The sequence below is a fragment of the Rhipicephalus sanguineus genome, chromosome 11 (genome assembly GCF_013339695.2).
Source record: "Rhipicephalus sanguineus isolate Rsan-2018 chromosome 11, BIME_Rsan_1.4, whole genome shotgun sequence".
In the NCBI taxonomy this organism is placed as follows: Eukaryota; Metazoa; Arthropoda; class Arachnida; order Ixodida; family Ixodidae; genus Rhipicephalus; species Rhipicephalus sanguineus.
Genome location: NC_051186.1, coordinates 112,798,309 through 112,819,337, shown reverse-complemented (window position 1 = coordinate 112,819,337; position 21,029 = coordinate 112,798,309). Strand labels below are relative to the sequence as shown.

At 48.0% G+C, this 21,029-nt stretch overlaps 1 protein-coding gene across 2 annotated transcripts in view; it reads right to left on the bottom strand.

The window, feature by feature from the left end:
- LOC119375328 (uncharacterized) overlaps positions 1–21,029 on the bottom strand; it is a 127,239-nt gene that overhangs the window by 85,407 nt on the left and 20,803 nt on the right. Inside the window, exon 2 of one of the 2 annotated variants that reach the window (XM_037645505.2) lies at positions 10,896–11,080. In XM_037645505.2, coding sequence (XP_037501433.1) covers positions 10,896–11,080 — 185 coding nt within the window. The remainder of the gene's footprint in view (positions 1–10,895; positions 11,081–21,029) is intronic. The other variant, XM_049411031.1, reaches the window with a different exon arrangement.

Genomic DNA, 21,029 nt, shown 5'->3' with positions numbered 1-21,029 from the left:
CCCTCACTCTGGAAAGCCACACTACTTTTTAATTTATTTTTCTTGGTATCATTCGCGGCGGTTTGTGCATACAGTGCCGAAGGTCCGAGGAAGGAACCGGCGATGTTCGTCTCGGTGAGTGAAACAACGGATTTCGAGACATGCCACGTCCATGTCACCGTGGTCCCTGTGCAGTGGCAAACCTTCGTTGACTGACACTATACTCCTTAGAGATACCGAAGGTGGGAGTTATTTACGAAGCTCGACTCTCGGGCCTGCGTTAAATCTAACGGAGGTGAGCAACTTGGTAAGTTTGTAGCATTTTGTGGGAGGCCGGAAATTCCAGGTGTTGAACTTCAAAGAGAGCCAACGGATATATGCATGCAACGTCTCTCTCAGAACACTAGCGAGTATGGGGTTACTAAAAGTCAGCAGTCGAGCCAGCACTATTTCCAATTCAAACCCAAGTCTCGTTAAAAAAATGCACAAGCGTGATTACCACTGCTCTTGTTGGTTGAAGAGAGAGCGGCTACTAGGAGAAGCATTTGGGAAACTTGAGCTTTAAGCTCGAGCTTGAGTCCTTTCCTCCCGAACTCAATTTATTTGGTAAGGAGGCGATGGCTGCCGCAAAACGCGAATGACATTAAGGTAAAGAAGTTTCACAAAGAACAATGAATGATTTAGCTTGTGTGTATGTACGATGCCCTGAAGAGTTATCTGTCTCATCTTCATCTCATCGTCCCTGACCCTGATACAGCAGAGCCAACTGAGCTCTGCTGCATCAGGACGAAGAGCTGAAGAGCCCAGTTGAAGAGCCCAGTGAAGAGATGAAGAACCCAGTTGGCTCTGCAAGCAGAGCCGACTGGGCTCAGGATTACTATCTTGGCTTTTGTTTTCTTGTCGTTTCACCCATTTTCGCGACTGCCTTTTATTGCAGTTCCTATTCCTTTTAAGTATTATATGTCGTTATTTTAATATGCAGCTACAGAAAACACCGACAGCGGGGAACATGAGCTAAAACATAAAACTCGACGTTGCGATTTTCGTGCTTCCTGTTCCCAAACTTATTACACCCAACTTAACAAAATACTGTACACGAACACTCTCGCTCAAAGATTTGAGAACAAGTCCCCTGAGACATAAGTGCATGCAGTGCACTAAGCCGCATGAAACGAGCGAGCTACAAGCAGCAACGACTCACACAAATTTACGCAAAACACAGAGACACCACGCGGTGCGCAGTCGACTCGGCCAAGCGGATATGCACTGCACACAGAAAGGCGGCCTGTTGCCGTAGAGCCGTCCCATACGCTCAAAGAGGACAGGAGAAAAGTCTCCCGCCCACAGATCCAGGGAGCCGATGGATTCGGAAGACGCGCGCGGCAGCTCGCTGCTGCCAAAGCAAGCGGCGCGTGCTGTATTCAGCGGGTATGCATGTGTGCGGAGGGCACGGTCGTTCGTCAGGACGACAAATTACGGGCGGACGCGAGCCGATCGCGGGGAGGGAGACGGCCGATTAAGCACCCGACGTACTTCGCCTGAGAGTACGGCGCGCGACAGCGAGGCGCTCGCTTCTCTTTCCACCGACTGCCACACACAGCCCTCGCCGACTGGGCTCCTCCGCAGCCATTTTCGTGCTTCTCCGTAGAAACATGCAGTGCACGGCGCTCTTTCAACGAACTCCAATGCGTTATCACTTTGCAGTGTTTATTAAATTATTTCTGCTAAAGAAGTGTGCGCCAAGCATAAACGAACCAAGTGGGCGAACTTTATTAGAAACACTTATCTACGGCCCTCTTTACGCAGGATTCCAGCGCTTTGACTTGAATCACACTGTCATTTTTTTTTTTTTTTCATTTAAATGTCCTCCCTTGAAACAAGGTGGGTGTTGCATGAATGATCGAAGGGGTCGAGCTTTTTCCATATCCTTGCATCTTTCGGCTCACCTTAGGAGTCTCACTGCCGAAACTCCTTGGTGTGGCGCGTGGCTCGAGGAGGTCGATTCGACGTCTCCACTACTTCTTCGACATTCCAAAGTTCTGTTGGCTCTTCTCATCCGGGATATAGATTTTCGTTCTTTCCTTCCCTTTTCTTATGCACTTGTAACCCTTTATTTATTGGGTTTATTTAGTGGCTGCAGTAAAAGGCCGCGTACCGCGCGTCGGCGGATTCACCTATGCGCACGCCGTAAACGCTGGGACTTACATTATATTATCTCTTTTTTCTTTGGTTTCTCCGAGCTTGCCCTCTCTATTTCGAACTTTCTTATTGCGTTCAGCAGGCGCCAAGCTGCAGCTAAAGAAAACATCGGAACCTCTAATCTCGCGCGAGCGCGCGCCAGTGTATCCGCTCCTGCGCGCACCACGTGTTCCATCTAGGAGATGGAAAGCAGCCCCCTCCAGCGACGACCACTGACTGCGAGGATTAGCGTCGTCGAGAGAAAAACGCGTCCTCCATTATTCACCCGTCCGATGGCCCGCGATCGTAGCTCAAGGATTGAAAGAGCAATGGGGGGGGGGGGGGGGGGGGGGGGGGGGGGCTTGGAAGTGGGCTTGGAAAGGGGGAGGGAGTTCCTGCCTACAGCGCCTGCATGCGCGTGGCGTGCATACATAGATATAGCTCGTAAGTGGCGGCCTTTTAATACTCGGAAGAGAAAACATGACAATTTGCGACCTGCTCGTTCTTTACCGGCGGCGAGAATGTATTACACGGTGCGCGCTGGGACACAGACGTCAGGCCGGATGTTGAATGCTGTGGACGACGCCTGTGGTCATAGGTGGTTCACGTTTTGTTTTGTTCTTTTTTTTTTTTTGTCACGGAGTACATGGTATGCAAGGGTTGGCCAGGTGAGGCAAAATGTGAATGCGAATTACTAATCTGTATTGCATATCAGATGTAGAGATGGGAGCCCACAGATGGAGTGTTGCTGAATTTCTCTTCCGGCTATACGTAATTTACAATGAAAGCCGCGTCTATTTATGTGTATAGAAGCTGTTCACAGATAGTGCGTTGACCGTTAACAAGGTCCAACGACGTACGCTTTTGGAGAGTCGGCTCTCGAAAACTGTACATAGGATTTAAAAACCATGATTTCTGTGTCGTTGCAGCTGACTGCCACAGTAAATATAGTTGGTTTACTGGCCTGCTCATTTCGCTTTGAACGGTAACTAGCACGAAGTGCAAAAGGGGGCCAGACTCCCCAAACTAAATTTCTGGCTTCATCTCGTGGTGAGTGAATACATAATACATCTTTGTGTGGGTAGGGGGGGGGGGGTGCAATACTGAACATGTCGAATCGAAGTGTGAAGGCGTAAACAAGTGCACGTAGCCGTACATGTTATATATAATGAGGGATTTAAAGGCTAACTGCATCTTAACAGCCGTATGGACTCGTTTGAGAAGCGGATAAGTACGCTCGCAGACAGCACGGTTGGAAGCCCTCACTACAATGCTTATTTCCCTCTTCTACCTACCGCGAGGACGATGGATAGAGAAAAACGCCAAGAGCACCCGCTGAGCAATTGCCGAAGCACTTTTCCTACTCCAGCTGCCAATGAAAGCAGCGAATGAACAATAAATAAATAAATATATAGGTGCAAAGAAAGCGAGAAATGCCTGATCGTGTGTGGTGTTCGCCGCAAAACCAAATGAGGCTACCGCAAGCGCATTTGCCGGCCACGAACTGCTCTCGCAAGTTTTTTGTTGTGCATTTTCTTTTTTTGCTGCCCATCTTGAGCGGTGTCTCGCGGAAGCACCTTTTGAAACTGGAGCGCAGAAATGTGCGACGAGAATTAGAGGAACGCGTTGCGAAAGGCCAGGCAAGAAAAAAACCAAGGAAAGAAAAAGGAACTAGAAAGAGAGAGAAGGAACTCGAGCTAGAATACGAAGCGCCTTAGGGGTAGCCGGCAGTGGCTTCATGGTAGATGCCAGCGAAAACATGAAAAAAATATACTAGATGTGAAAAAGCTGACGTACCTAAAGGAAAAACGCAAAAAAAGAGAGTAAAACGGCGGCTTGAAGGAGGTCTTGCATGAAGATCAACAGCTGGGACAACGAACTTTTCGAGTGAAGTTGAAAATGGAGCGAGAATTATGACATGTACGGCTTGAGGAGAAGGAAAAGCGATCGCAGGTAAAGATGTGCGAGCGACCAAGGGTCTGCGTACAGCGTATAGACGAATCAACTTCACTGGGAGTCGGTCGGCGTATATCTACACAGTGTTCGTTCAAAAACGTATTTGCTTAATTTGACACTGAAAAAAAAAAAAAAAAAAACACGAGCGGACCAGTTCAGATGCTACGAGCGAGAAGAAAGAACATCTATGGCGACATGCTGTGATTATTGGAAGAGAATTGCATATGCAGAAACCGCGTCGTAGAAGTGACACAGCTAAGAAGGCGCTTGCTAGAAATTTAGCCACTGCTTCAAGAAAAAGCCGCAAATTCATTAGGATTGGTTGTTCGGTGAGCGGGCAAATTATTTGGTAAACGCTACCTCTGAATTGTGTCCCGGAATGTCTGTACAGTACAGGACCTTGTATACCTCGTGACAATAACCTCATAACTGTCACAGCAGCACACCACTATCCATCGGGAAGGTATCGCTTAGCTGTGCCACTCACCTTGCGACAGATTTCATTCAATATTTCGCATTGCGCAGATCTCTTGAGCAACAAATGTGGACATCACCACGGTAAAAATATGCCACAGCTGCCATGCGAAAAGAAACGTAGGACTTCGACTTTACCTTTTTTGCATATTGTCTTTCCCCACTCAAGATTTCACTGCGGCGTAGCCGGGCGTAGCTGTGTTGCGCGGGTGATGAAACCACGCTCAAGGGACGTTGGTTTTATGCATTTTCTTCTTTCAGTGACATATTCGCGTAAGCACGCATATCCCTCCTCCAAGTCGACGCCATTTCACTGCGCCTTCGACATCAGCGAGACCATAGAGAGCCAGGCGGACGTACGTTATTGCGGAGAAGCGGCAACGCGAATATGTGCGACGCATCTACGCGTGTGCCGTATGGAAGGAGCCGTATAGGAACGGCACCCAACGCTAGACGTTACCGGCCCCCGCGACTTCGTTCTCCCCTCTTGATGTTGCAGTCGACGACACGCGGGAGATACCATTAACGGAGAAGAAGCGAGCGCTTCGCACCCTCCTTAGGCCTAACGATCGGACGGAACGTCGTCTGCTACGCGCGGCGGCGTGGTCGTCTGCAATCTAACGCCTCCGACGCCGACGTCCGCCATTGTTGTGCCGGGGGCGCTGCTCTCTGTGAAGAGGTGTGAGAAGGCAACGCGCCTCGTATTAACGCCTCGGCAGAAGGGGGGGGGGGAGCGCGATCTTTCGCAGGACCTCCCATGGAATGCGGCGGACCATTCTTTTGCCAAATCCAGCATGTGCCTGTTTCTATTTTTTCTATCTTTTTTGACTTGTATTCCGTCGTTTTCTGCTGTTCCCTCTTTTCTCTCCTCTGCCTCAGGTTGTGCAGCGTCTCAGCTTGTCCACCCGCTGTGGTTTCTTTGTTACTTTTTGTTTCTGTTTCTATTATTCCTTCTTCATGTGTCTTTGTTTGACTCTCGCCCCTTTTTTTTGTTTTTTTTTTTTTTTTTTTTGCTGCTTTCAGAGCACCGACAGTACATCATTCAACCCGTACAATGTGCTTGCTTGCGTTTTGTTCAAATAATTTTGCTTTGTTTCTTCATACGCAGCGAACAATATGACAATATCTTGATTCCGCGTTGCCTTTCTTTCCCCAGGGATTCGGCTTTGTCGTTAAGAAGCTATACGGTATTTTTTTTTCTGGAGTGCCAAGGGTAGATTTCTTATATACTTTCGATGCCTGGGAGATACAGTACAACGTTACGGTTTTGTTCTTTGCCGAAAGTTCGTCCAGGGCGTCGAAGGACGCGAAGCGGTTTTACGAGCCCCTGAGATCACACGAGGACAAAAAAAAAAATAAAGAGGAATCAAATGCGACCCGGAGGGGATTGCCTACGCGACATGGCCCATTGTTTCTTCAGGGTTAACGATCGGCAAGCAGCTCTTCATTGCCAGCTTCGAGAGAGACGTATGGCTACTTTATTGCTTTCCCATGCCTTACGAGCTGGAACCGGGCCTGATATTCAGGAATGAGAATAAGTACTAGAAAAAGAATAAACGTCACCTGAGTGCATAGGAGGTCCTGATTCGGGCTCTGAAAAAAGCCAAAGAACTAACTTTTCCTTTCTGTTGTTCAGTGCCAGTGTAGTACCTTGAACTATACTGAGGATGATATAGATTTCTAACAGTGAGGAATCGAGAAGTACTTCTGTATATAAGATTGGACACTTTGCACGAAATCACGGTTATGGTGACAACAATAATCTGGACTGTTCAAAACTACAGCACATCCTTATAGAGTTGCCTTTGGTAATTTTCTGTGATGACTCAGTCAAAATTTCAAGCGGTTGACGTCACTGTTGTTACGGTGGCTACATGAAGAGCTCCTGAATATTTCGACTATCATTTGTATTTGGACATAACACAATTAAGCTGGTTTATCAGGACGAAAGAGTACCGCCGCAGGCGCCGACAATTTAAATCTATCCGGGAGGGTGGAAGGTAAGGGGTTTTGAGCACCAGAGCCCACGACTCCCCCGGAGGAGGCGCCTACGGCAGCTGCCCATGAATTACACACCGAGCGCTTGCTTCTACACCGTCAGTCGTGTTTATGATAATACGGCGGCCTTCCGTTGCCAATATTGCGCACAACCCGACAAGAGGACAGCACACATCGGTCGCATCACAGTACAATAAAAAACCAAGTTCCTTCCATATTCTGGTGGGTCGTTCGTTTTACTAAACACCGTTTTGTACGCATAACCGCTACTGAACATCTAAATGATCAGTTCGTCGGAGCGGGAGCTTAGATGCTAAAGCACGATACGTTGACAAGGAAACAGTCGGCCAGGCTACATTGCGTCTTGAGTGTGTCTCACGCCCCAAGGGTCGCGTTCCCGCATAACAGTCGATAATCTTCTCGTAGCAGGCGATTTTCTTTTGCCCGCAGTAGACATGACCGAAGAAAAAGAAAACTGATCGCAACAAGTGCATACACTAGCTACCAGGCGACGCTAATCAAGCCAGCTTCTGGACGAATGGAAATCGCTGTACCCCGCTCACTCCTTTTATGCTGTTGTAGTGCCTGTGTGTGAGAGCGCAACCCCGAATGAAGTCAAAACATATCAAAGAGCGGACCTATCGACGGCGATTACAGCCAATCCTCGGCCGCTGCCAGCCTACAAACGGCGCACGCGCATAACACACACGCCCAGCGAGAAAAAGAGAAACGCTGCCGCCCACCGGTTCTCACGGTTCCCCCGACGCATGCGCACTCGTGCTCTACTTTTTATTTTATCGAGCGCGAATTCGTCGTCGGGTCGGTGTGCTGCGTTGCAGCAGTAGTGCTGGCAAAACGAAGGCAAACTGCGTCATCAATCACACGCTGCCATCGAGAAACGCGCGCACACCTTGATTCAACTACGAGAGACGTCCGTGAACGCTGAGCGTTGCTTGTCTTGAGGGGGGGGGGGGGGCTACATAGTGTAATGTGCCCTGCTGCCGTGGCCGTAGCGCTGGCTTTTGCCGGACCTTTCACATTGTTCTGGATCTCCGTCGAAGAAGTAGGTTGATTGTGAAGTCCGCGTGCAGCCGTTATGGCCTATATCAGTTGTCCGTACTCTGGCAGGCAACAGGTGTTCTATGGCAGCTGCTCTAGGGCTTAGGAATGCGAGCACGACACTGTAGTCATCCGGCTGAATCAATGCGTAGCAGGCTACAAACAATGTTGTTTCTCAGGAAGCAGTCAGTATCTGTCTATAGCATCTGTAGTTCGCAACAAAATATAAGTGACGTATACCTTTTTATATTACATAAATGTCTAAAAGTAATCGAAAAGATATCCTTGAACAGGAGCTGTCACTGGAGCCAGCGGTTAGACAAGTGGTCTCGGCTTCTTCAAGGTGGCAGCTGCCTTCCTCCTCCTTCACTTTTGTGGTTGGGGGAGAGTGTTGGAAGCATACACATACACGCGATAAGGTAGGCAGTGTCTGCCTTGAAGAAGACAAGACCACTTGTCGCAACATTGCCCCCAGCGACATCCCATGTTCCGGGATTCTTCACCTCTTCACGCCCCCATCTTAAGACACCTGAACTTGCGCCTTGTCAGGAAATAACTGCTGCGGAAGAGGTATCGAGAAAAGAAGAAGACGAATCGAATAGAAGAAGGGCCTTGTTCACGGCAAAACCGATGCTTCACTGTCAACCTTGGTGGTTATGTATTTGCGGCACTAAATGCAACTCGCTGGGACCTGAATGCGTGATCACTTACATCGAATCAGTCAAGCAAGGGACCGAGAACATGCTGTAAGGCTGCCGCTGATTAATAGGCGACCTTAAATGTGGCAGTGTTCGTATTGTTGGTGAGTGCTCTGTTATGCTCCGCTGCATTTCTCGGGGTTTTGTTCTTGTTTTATTGGCTGCGTATTTTTGTCAGCGCCCTGCACTACGTCTGCGCAAACTGATTATGGGGCAATATTGATAGAATGGAGGTTGCAAGGCCACGGGCGAAATATATGTCAGGGTGGGGTGAAACTCATCGTGTTCATTTGCTCAACATTTATCATTCGACGGAGCTATCGCGCAATAACCTGAGCGCTGCGAACCTTAATGTAAGATTAGTGCAGTTCGGTCGGCTCTTGGTATAACTAAAATTCATGTTATAGCAAGGCATTTCATGTACCTTGCATATCCGGCTTGATTCTCGACCACAGTGTGCACACTTTGTTGCGGACGAAATTCGAAGACTTGGTACATTCACTTTCCCGGTAGTTAGTACCGGGGTCTAAGCGTGGTGTACCGCTTATACCGCTCACTTCGTAATACTTACGCAGTTCTGGTACACAAATGCAAATAAATATTTTTTAGTCTGTTGAGCCTGTTGAGTCTGTTGAGTAGTATGTATTCTGCAATCGTTTTTTGCAAATCGCCATATGTAATACTATTTAACGCTGTCAGAACAGTATTTCAGGTGAAGAAGGCTTGAAGTGATGAGAACCCGTCCAACAAGGAATGTCACTGGCGTTATCTTTTGCACAGGAAGACTTGTTTCAGTCAGAACGGCAAGTGAATCTGGAGCCAATTCAGAGAAGCTCTCTGGTGGAAACGCTGGGTCCAGCGACATTTCCTTTTCAGTGATCTCTCTTCTTCAACCCTATGTGATAAAATATTATGTAAAGCTCTTCGGGCACTTGCTCGCACGTGGGTCTGCGTTTGTGTTCAGAAAGTTGTTTTGAGGGGCTGCCACCTAAGCAGCTGTGGCGAGACTTGCAGCCAAGTGTTCGCCTAGGACGAGCAGCTGTGCTTTTTCGCGCCCAGAATTTCCCTCACGGCTCTGTGGAGTGAGAGCAGCGCTCGAGCCCACAGCCGCATTTCATCTAATTGTGTGCACCAATGGAAGATCCGAAGTCCAGCGCTGAGAGCTAGCAGCGCTGTCTAATTAATAAAACATGAATGGATAAATAAAATAATTGCTACAAAAACTAGGGGCTGCACTTTTGCAAAGCGTGGTGACTTAGTCGCACCGCTTTTATGTTTACCATCTAGTTATTGCGTTTCATAGGAGCAGTGCGCGTGTATTGCGGTTGTAGTTTTACCAAACTGTAACATGATGCAGCGGATAAAAATACAATGTTAGTCAGAAAACACATATACTTAGCGTTAACACTAGTGAAAGAGAGAGAGGGGCATCGAGGATACGTGCCTCGACCTGCACAAGTAAAGTATCGCGGCTGCGTTAACACTACTCTCCAACTGTAGGCCGCAGCCTGACATGTGACTGCACGGAAATGCGGAGAACACATAACCCAAGCCGCCTTTTCACGCTGTCGTATTGAGGGTATACATAGAGCTTTTTTTTTTTTGCATCAGCTGCTGCAGAGCTGCCCTGTTCTTCCTCCCTCGTTCGCTGGCGCACAGACGCATAACTCAAATCTAGTTTACGCCGCCGACCACGGCTGCAGCCCCACGCTAGAGTCCCACGCAGCACCTGCGGGGAAACTCCACTTCGTGGAACTGCGAGGCGCGTCGCGTGCAAATACGTTCAGGCAGCCGTACGTACACCTACGGGCTGGCTGACGTCGCAAGTGACGCACTAAAGTTGTCCCTACAGTTGAGCGCCCACCGATATTTGTGTTCCTTCCGAATTTCGGTGGCATTCAACTAGTCGTAAACCATGCCTATTACAAATATGTTCATCACCAATGATAATAATCCACCATATTGATGGAATATTTACCACTGTAAAGCTGGATATTGCAGTGGACATGGTGAAGACATGATGGATGTTGCACTGTGCCTCACTCAATTCGCCATCGATCCGGCTTAAGCCGTTCAAGACACTTGTTGAAGAGTTCGCTTTCACCACATTCCATCTTCGAGGATTTTTTTTTTCATCTCCCCACCTAGAATGCGGCTTTTGGACAGGCGATGAACCACAGGGGCTACCATTCTTCTGCAGGCTCTCTTTTACTCGCTTCCCCAGAACAAGAATTGGCCTCCTTGGTGTAGCACATGTCCACCACCTCCCACATGGCGCTTAAAATTATGAAAGTGTGAATTGTGGATCATTATCGGAGAATACTTCTTCCTAGCGTGGGCGTAAAAGAGGCTCAGTGTGATGAGTGTACGCTCGCACAAATGTGTACCACAAGATTTGCCCTCATTTCCTCGCCGTGCTCTCAACACCAGGATAGGTTATCATTACCAACATAAAGGTTTGCGAAGCGGCAATAGGAAGCCGTGACATGCACAGCTGTGGCCGTTCAGGTAACACCGACGGGTCCACGTAGCAGAAACGTGAGACTGACTTACTGTGTTGGAAGTAGTTCGCCTTTCGCACGTACACGCACACCAGCGCCATGAGTTGCAGCTGCGACAACCGCTGCCGCGTCGACGACGGCAGGGGCAGCAGGTCTCGCAGGTTCGAGATCTCCGCGTTGATCAGGTCCCGGCGAAGCTTCGAAGCGCCCTTCGTCGACTTGTTCGCTTCGAAGCTGCTGCGCCGGAGAGAAGGCGGAGGACAAAGCCCCCAGCATACGGTTAGGTGCAGTCGGCGTACCAATGTGTATAGGCAATCTGCGTACACTGTAACGTGGTGCTCTGGGCAAGCTGGTATAGGTTCATAGTGGGACGCAGCGCGGTGAAAACTGGACAAAGGGAAGAAGACGCAAAACCCGCAAGCTGACCCGCGAGACAATTATCGCTAACAGGCACGTAGCCAGGAAAAAACCTTGACAATTTGAGAAAAACACATATTTCTATTATTTATGTTTGGTAAAAACCTCCACTTCACCAAAATTTCGGGAGGGGTGTAGGGACCCCCCTCCCTGGCTACGATCCTGGTCGTTAACCATGCAACCAATTAGTTGTGCGGAAGTCATTAAAGATGAGAAAAGAAAATTACAAAAAAAATGCCATCCATTCGTTTGTAGCATGTACAAGGAAATCCTTACGATTTCGTCCCACCCAAAGAAGGCTTCAAAGAAGGCTACCCAAAGAAGGCTACCTAAAGTAGGCTACCCAAAGAAGGTTATAAAAATTTGCCGTGAACATATTCATTAGAATGTAGGCCGAGAACACGAAACTTTAGCGAGACAACAGGACTGTTATACCAGGACATAGGATGTGTCAATACGGAGGCTTCAGGTTCAAATAGCGCTTACCCCATGCATTTGTCACTTGAGCTCGGGGATTAACAAATGATATCAAGAGGCGCATGCACAGCGCTGGGCTTTAGCGGAAACATCAACTGTGAGACTCTTTGTATGTGCGCTGAAACATAGCCATTTAGACTTAACGTAAGGCCTGAGGTGGAGCCACGCCGTGCCTGAAAACTAAAAGAGTTGGAGGACAGACTAGAGGTCTGGAATGATTCGCTGCTGCAGTTCTACGCGAAGTCTATTATCATTTGAACCTTTCTATAGTCGATCGACTTTGCTTGTATTACGGCATCACTCAAGTCTTTGGGGGCTTCTGATTTTCACTGACTGAAATTTCGGTGTACGCTAAAGGCTTCACTCATGAGGAAACATCGTGAAATCAGCAGAGACTTAATCTCGCTGTTTGATCTCCATACCTCAGTGCCCCATAAGTGCTAGAAACTGTCAGGTTCAACCAGTGTTTCGTGTTTTTTTGGCAGCCACTCAGCGCACTATATGTTACTCCTCCAATTACATTGTCAAAATCTCCTTCGAAGCCTTTCTTATACTGCCTCAGTAGAAAGGACGGGCTAAGTTCATACGAAAGGCTCTGGATATATACTGTGACGCAAGCTTGAGGGCGTCACTTAGGTCGGAAATGAATCACTACCTCGCGCGTTTCTTCTCGCTTACTTGCAATTATAACACCACAAAACAGAGTTGCAATGTGTTTAGGTAACCAATCTCGTATGCCGGCTCTCGCACGATGAATGATCACTTTTATCCTGCGGCTTACGTTGATGGAGTGTGTGGCACTCCGCCTGCCTTGTTGCAGTCATGTTCTTAGAACTTTTGGCAATTAAGAAATACAAACAAGATTGTCTTATTTCACTACTCAAGTGATAAATGAGAACATTGCGCTGCCATCTGGATTAAAAAAAACAGACACTTTTTTCAACACTACCCGCTACACCCTGTGACGGTAGCTCCAAACTGCTGGTGGCTCCAAGCTTGTATAGCTGTAATGTTTTTTTTTTTATGTGTAGGTGTATGTTTTACTGTGCCCATTTGTGATCACTGTCTATATACTAACGCTGCACTCCACCAATTGGAGTAGGATCCTATAGGCTCTAATCATGCTCAACATCACCACTTTGTCGTCAAAACCTTCTTGTGTGCACATTACTCATGTCTACACGGAAATGGCGAAATTGATATTCGTTAAAGACAGATTCACCGAGACACACGCAAATCAGTCATAGGCACTATGGCCTCCATATCAATATGCGATTAGCTGGAATGCCCCATGAAAATATATTATGAGTTTATTATGACATTTATTCTCACATATGAGGACATTGAAAATGCATGGGTGTACAGGATACTAAGTAGTCTCTCACGACAGTACTTCACATGAATATTCTTGCTGATACTCCTGAAGGCTGTGAATGTCGAAATGTGCCAGCTGTAGTTAGAAGTCGAATTGGCGATTTCGTTTAGAGCAACATAGAACCCCTTAAACACATTCAGCAGTGTTGCTAGGTTTAAGCGATGTGAAGTTGATGAAAAGTTCTAATGCACTTTACACAATTCCCAGTTTTTCTCAAATTACTCCGAATGTTGTAAATACAAACTTGTTAGCTTCACCTGCAAATGACAGCATCTCTCGATTGGAGTGGATTTTGCCACTACACGAGCGCTTCCCCGCTTAACCGAATCCTCCCGGACGTGCCAAATGGGCATTCAAGTGTGCGGGACACCCCAAACAGCCCAATACTCGTGTTCCGACAGCCAATGTACTGTGACAAGTGCCGTTCATAAAGGTACCGCGCTCTATGCGGCCTCCGCAGGGAGCATCCGGTTGTAACCGGCAGAATTGCCTCCATTAGCAGTTCCTTTGTCGTGTTACGTGCTATTCGTCAGGCGAATGAAAAACATATCAAATGCAAAAAAAAGATGAACAGTAAAAAAAAAATTAAATAAAGAGAAGCGCGAGGCGGAACTAGCCAAATCGGAGATACGCGTACGCGGTTGTGTAGGACGTATATACCGCAAAAGCCTCGCGAACTCGATGAAAGAATGGGGCGTACAGAGCGACCTGCTACAAAATGGACGTCGCGCTTCCGTTGGGCCCCTCCACTTCTCCCTCCTTTTTTTTTTGTCAATGTAGGTATGGAGGTGTAATGCTCAAAGTTCTTTTTTGTCGTTCCGTTAACACTCCCCTCCTTGCTTCTTGAACATCTCGGAGTACAACTTCCTCCGTGCTCCACCGAGCGATGAATTTAAAGATTCCGCCGCCTTCGAGGGCCAAGAAAACAACAAGAAAACAGAAAGAAATATCCGAGAAGAAAAACGATTGGTGACGACGTAACGCCGCGCACGTGACCGACGTAATGCGCGGAGTGCACGAACTCGCCAACCGTTATCACTTGGTCGTGAACAACGACACCTCGCTGCTACGATCGTCTGTTCACCGAGGTCTCAACTGCGCCTGCGTACCGCGTACGCGTGGTAGCTAGAGCACAAACAGCCGTGCCGGTGCGAAAGAGAGGGAGAGAAATGCCTATCTTGTGGTGCAGATGACGCGTAGGCGCGAACAGGCCGACACACACGAAGACGAAGTGCGGTGCATCGCTTTGTGCTGCATTCGCTTCTCGCTTCGCTTCTGAACGTCTACTGCTACGCACTTTTTTTTTTTTTTTTGTCGTCCGCCACATTTTCACTTTGTCCTCTGCAGCGTTTTTCTTGATTCTCGGCTTGTTTCTGCCTTTTTTTTTTCGAGCTCGCTCATACGAGACACCGTAGTACAGCCACACTTCTCGGCGGGGAAGACCGATGCCACCATCATCCGGATCACGAACGCGTGAGCGTGCCCCTCGCCCCAGATTTGTTGTTATTCTCCGTTTCATTTCAGGTATTTTCATTCCTTTCAGTCGCGCACGACATCATAAACGTTTCCGAAACCAAAAGAAGACGCGCTCAAAGCGCGTAGTCTGCTACGCACGTCGAATCGTCCCATTCTTGTATTCTTGTATCTCTCTCCTTGAGAGCGAAGAATGTATTTTTCCTGGATTCAGGGTTGTCGGTACATGGTCTGCTAGATGGAGCGTGAAAAGAAGAGCCAACGCACCAGACTGGACTGAGGTGTGATGCTATTCTGAAAAAAAATAAGAACAACCTGCAACAGCGGAGCCGAGCTTTCCGAAATGTCATCAGAAAAGTGCACGAATGAAAGGTTGTGAACATCAATGGTTCGAGAGAATACACGAAGGTTACGGTCACCGAATTGTGGCGGCGCAACAGTGAGGTGGCGTACGCGTGGTATCCTGCTATAATCTACGCTCCACGATTCAGTTCTGAGATCAATGGAGCGGAAACGATCGAACCCCTGCGAACAGAATTCGTCAATGAAACAATAACCGACAGCCACCGGAAGACAGGAACCACGTGAATGGAAAGAAGCATCACTGGAACACTACGGAGATCGCGCGGCTTTGCCCGTCATGCACGTAATAGCCCTGCCCGCACGTGCCCACAGAGCATGCACAAAAGTTCGTCACTGGCCGACCTGTGTTCTGTTGTCTGCTACGGCCATACATCGCGGTCTGCTCCATCGTCTGTACTTCGGAGTCGATCCGGGATACGGTGGTGTTCGATCAGCTGCTCGCGCTTTCAGCTTGAAACGAACAACAAAATTCGTGCTACGACGCACCGCAAACTTGAAAACGATAAACGAGAGAGGATGTGGCCGTGTCGGCACGTCTTCAAAAGAAGAGTCGTCGGTGTGTGGTGGTGCCTGCTGCCCGCGGATCGACTTGTACCTCGGCAAGGTTACGGCGGTCATTTTCTTGAATGGACGCCGCAGGTGCCCTCGGACGTCCCGTCGCGATGGGGCGCTCCGACGAGGGGGCCCGGAATGTCCGAACGTCGTCTGCTTTGCTTATCTGCAGACGGCATCTCAGTGGCGCTCGAATCATTACTCGTTTATCCTTTTTTTTTTTCCTGCAGTTGACCGCCTTTCCACCACTGCTCAGAGCTTTAGTGAAACCTAAAACACGAAGCAAATACGAGGTTGGTACGATACTGGTCACAGAGTTCCGGAATACGGCTTTGAATGGAGGCTCCATTAGGCTTCCACGAGGGACTGCATGTTCTGTATGGTGTAGTAGCTCATTTGTCGTAGCCTTCCTTTTTTGCTCTCTAGCTTTCAATGCTGTGTCGAATACTAGGGCGACGCAGTGGCTTTGTTTAAGCTGTAGCAGGCGACAAGGGCAAAATAGTAGAGTGACGTCACCGTGGTACTAAGATACAAGTCTGCTACGCGTGTGCACAAGTTAAAGGTGGTAGGTGTGAACGGAGGAACTGAGCTAGTTTTCATATACTATACGGAAGCGCACACCTGATATTTGTATTCCACTAAAAGGCAAAACCAGACTACGATTTAATAGGATATACGTTCCCACAAGCGGTTGAGAAAGGCTTTTACTCCAGCCTTTTCCCAGACTGCCATAAACAGAGGTTGGTGAAGGCATCCGGATCACTGCCTACACCGTGGGCCACAACGCCAATGCATGTCATCCCATTCAAAAAGCTTGGCCTCTGTAAATTGCCTCCAAAAATTCAAGTGTTGCTGCGACTTCTGCCGCAACTCAGTGAGAAAAGACGTAACAGCACCGGGAGAAGGCGGGTACGAAAGGACGAGTCAGAGAGCCATACATACACGATGTACACGAAATGAAAAGTCCGACGCAAAACATTCTTTCCCAATAAAGGTGAAAAGAAGCCAAGAACATTCGAAATGCGAGCCAGAACGACATTACGGTAACGACAAAAATAAGAGGCGGCGGGTTTGCCCACAGAAAAAACAAACAATAAACGCGGAGTCCGCAAAAGTGCACCGCCTCTAGATGATGAGCATTCCTGAGGCGGTTCACAAGAACACCTAGGGCAACCGCGGACTCTCCTTACACGCTATCATCAGCGACATAAAGCTATTTTTCCGCGAAGAAACAGAAAGAAGTGTATCATTCCCGAAACACCCCTGCGTAGAGGGCATACAGCACGCGCATCTTTTGTTGCTGAGCGCCGCCAAGGAGACGACAGAGAGGGCGCTCCATTCTTTCTGCACGTCTGCGCGTGCGTGGTGCTTGCGATGAAAGCATACGACGATCACCTATCGGTGCAGACGACACTCTCCGTCTACAGACGATTATCAGGCCGCTGTTTTTTTTTTCTTTCTTTCTTTTTTGCCGACGAACTGCGATCGGTTTGCGGAGCCTATATGCAAGGAGGCTGGCTGTGAATGGCAGGGGCAATGCGCGTGTGGTTTTTTCGAGACGCCACGGAGTCATGGGACTCGCTCCATCTGAGGGCTTATGTAATGAAGCGCCAGCGTACGGTACAAAAAGACGGCCATGTCTACTCCTTCTCTGGAGGCTCGGTTTGTGGGCGGGGCCGCGGTTCGGTCGTTTGGGGTACCCGGCCCGGCCATGTTACGAGCGCCTATGTACTTACACGCGTACAGACAGACAAAAGTGGCATATCTGCAAAGAACGTATACGTACGCTCAAAGCACCTCCCCTACTTCGAATTTTGTATCTTGTTGAGGCTTTCCCCCTTTTTTTTTTCCATTACCGGTCTCGAACAAAACTCCCCTCCCCGGCCATTCAAGAGACCTTTTCTCAGCCTTGCGACGAACAGGACCTTGAGAACGAGTCTATTTTTTTGTTTGGCGGCGCTAATGCAGAACACCGGGGTGTCCTTGAACCCATATTGTTTTCAAACGACGGCCTGATGACGCAAGTGTTCCGTTTGCGGTGAAACAAAGACAGTTACCTGGCGAAATTGCTACGGTTTCAAACGTCAGGGACACAGCTTTCGGTGCCCTAATCTGTTTCTTGGCTCGGGGAATGCACTTAGCGCAGCTGTGGAGGGCAGAAAATATGCTATTGTTACCTTCAGCTGATTATTTAGGCAATCATGTTCTTATTTCGCGCACACGTGAATCCCGCCCCCTTAATTATGAACTTTTGTCACAGTGTGGCTAAGTAAATAGCTATATATCTCCGTTGCTCAATGGGTGCTGCTTGCTCACAACAATTCATTACTAAGCATCAAATTAGGTTTTGATTCTTTGAGTGACGCTTCTTTTCTGCATAGGGCAGCGTAAGCCTGGCGCTTACGCTGGTAAGTGCGTAACGTTTACGCACTTACCAACACACCAGAAAGGTGCCCCCCTAAGTGCACAAAGCGTGCGACAGCCGCTCCAGTGAGCGAGAGTAGAGGGATGACGTTTGTTTGCTCGTCATGAGGCGCAATAAATGGCGTCCTCCAGCGGCGTTCAGCGTCAGCGGCTCCACCAGCTCTAAAGGCATTTGAGTGAAACAAGAGCGCATTCATCCCTCTTCGGCGCAGCGCAGCTTGAGATGCATGCCGGGAATAATATTCGGACGTGAAGCGGCCGGCGAGGTTGCTCAAGCCGCTATCGTGTTGCTTTGTTTCATCGATTCAACAAGTTCTCACGCTCTGCGAGGGGATGGCGGACGTCTACCGTTTGCTGGGGATTATATGGTGTGATGGGTCATCCATAGCCGCGTGTGATAGGTGATACAAATTACAAAAGCTCCTAAACGGGCCCTACGCCTCACAGATCAGCACTAAAGCCATGCAACAGGGACATGTTTCGCGTGGTGCGCGGTCGTCGCAAACAGCAATTGTACAGCAGGCATTCCGCTCTAGGCATACTGTGAAGATCCCCAACCAGGAAGCCTTATAGCTTCCAGACACCTTATGTTTGATGCAGCCTAAGTATATGAACGGCTAAACAGACTGTACCAACCGACTCAACCAAACAGGCCCAAAAATATACCAGAACTAAGTGAACTGTTAAGTGTGGTCACTTTAAAAAAACAATAATTGTTATACTTCTCTCCCATCACAGAATATCGCATTTCTGCTACTACATTTTTAACTTAATTTTTGTAGTGCTCGCTTTTCTACTAAGCAGGATTGGTGCATTGCTTGGTCTATAATGTGCGCCTTTATTTCAGAGTTTTCGTTTTTCTGTCTGGGAGGGACGAATATGCTCAATTTTACGAGCGTGTAAGTATCGGTTCGGCTTATTGCTTTCCTCTGTTTATGGATCAAGTGTTTTACGTCGAATTTCATTAGCATTTAAGCGCAGTGTGGCAGTAGCAATTGTGCGTGAAAGTGCTGTTCTATCCTTGAAGATGAACTACCCAGCAAGGAGATTGTCTATTTAGAAACTGACATATCGATTGCGAAGATACATGATTGCGCGCGATAGGAATCTTATTCGACTGCACTTTGTGACATCTATTTCTGTGAATTTATGCTCACCAGAGATAGCTAAGAGGCATCCCTTGAATCCTGGCGGCCTTCAGTCTGAGTAAACGCTTCAACCATTTGTAATAAATCAAAGTCAAACCAGTTATATGCATCCATGCATCTAAACAACCTGCATACTTTTTAGAAACGAACGTGGGAGAATAGAGTAAAGAGACCAATAAAGCTGTAAGATTCGATAAGTAACGATAAATTCCGATGCAACTTCTGCCGCGCGCTATTCCGAGAAAGCAAAATTCCGTTTTCTTATTTTGCCGAAGACACTTCATTGATAACACTTCTGCGAAATCGTTTTGTTTGAGGCCGGAAAAACCGGGCTGCCGTCGAACGCGTGAGTTCTTTGACACAGTCCCGGAGATGATATGGCCATAACAAAATAACGACCGCCACATAAATGCCGACGCAAAAGAGAGACGTCTGCACCACCCATGTCAAATGAAAGGGAAACACACCGTGCCGACGATCGAATACGACCCTACGCATAAGACGATCCAGCCTAGAAATGAAACACAAGGCGAAAAGAAGCAGCATATGCAAAACAAAAGCACGAAACCTACGAAGCCGCCAGACTGCGCGGGGCAGGGCGGGTGCTTCGACTCGATAATGGATTCGCGTATAAGTCCAGCAGTCGTACACAAAGTAGTCGTTATATGTCTGTGCCATGAACACACGTGCATGTCGTCGGCCAAGTGGTGCTTGCATGTAGCAGTACCTTTCGCAACAGCCAGCGAACAGGGTCTTTTTTTTTTTTTTGTCTTTGCAGTAGCCGAGACAACAACAGCAATAAGACGTTCGATTTCAAAGGCCATTGTCTCAATAACGGCACGGCGTACCAGTACAGTCAACGTAAAACAAAGATAAGTGCACGTGTCCGCGCCGGAGGGTTATACGGACGGATATCCTGTCCAGTGCGCAACTAGGCTTCGCGGTGTGTTTCGTTCACGGCTGAGTTCAAGTCCACGGCTGCGCGAGGGAACGAGAGAGCTGAGTTGTTTGGTGTGGTGTTTGGCAGTTTTACTCATTGTAGAATTGCCTCAAAAATACTTGAAGAGCATACGGCTATGACATATTGTAGGATTCCAACTTTTACTTAACGCATGAAGACGAAACTAATAGTCGTTAGCTATCAAAATTCTCTGAACGAACATTGAAGACAGTGGAGGGAATGCATAGGCTGAAAAGTACACTCTAGGCACTCATCTTCCCGTTGAAGCATAAGTACTTTATCGTGATACAGATATAAACGGCAAACCGAGGGCATTATACAGCTCACAGTGTATTTAATAATGTACAACGCCAGGATTTCTAAGCTTGGTCAGCGTATTCTTTGTTCCGCAAACATTTCCTCTCATAGAGTGTTCGTGACGGTGTCCTAAAATGAAAGAGCGCTGATAAACATCATTTGTTCGCAAAATTTTTAATTTCCCTAGCCATTAATGCGTTCCTGCAATCATCAGTCCCATAACATACTGGGAATCGTGGCCCATTCTTCTGCTGTGCTATACTTCACAGCTTCAAGCTGTGTGCACCAACCCTCAGCAAGGAGAATACCAATGTGGGAACAGGTTTTACGTTTAGTAGGGAAGCCCGAACGCGACAAAAGGAAACCGCACACAAAGGGACGCTGGAGTGCACGCACGAAGGCGTACGCGTGGGTCCTGTGAACTCTTGCCTATACGCGCACCAGTAGCTGTTGCATACACAATTTCTGTCCAACAGCATCAAAGCCATGGATGGTCATGTCACTATCTTTTGCATAGATGGCACCTGCGAACATCAACCTCACCGTTCCTCAACGCATAAAACCAGGAGGGGTATACACGCAATGCCTTATATCACTTTTCGTGAAATGTGAACTGCTTCTAAGATTCAGCATTATATTGCGAGGCGAGATAGAAATTATAAAGAGCGGAGGAAAATTGAGTTGCACATTTGAAAGGTG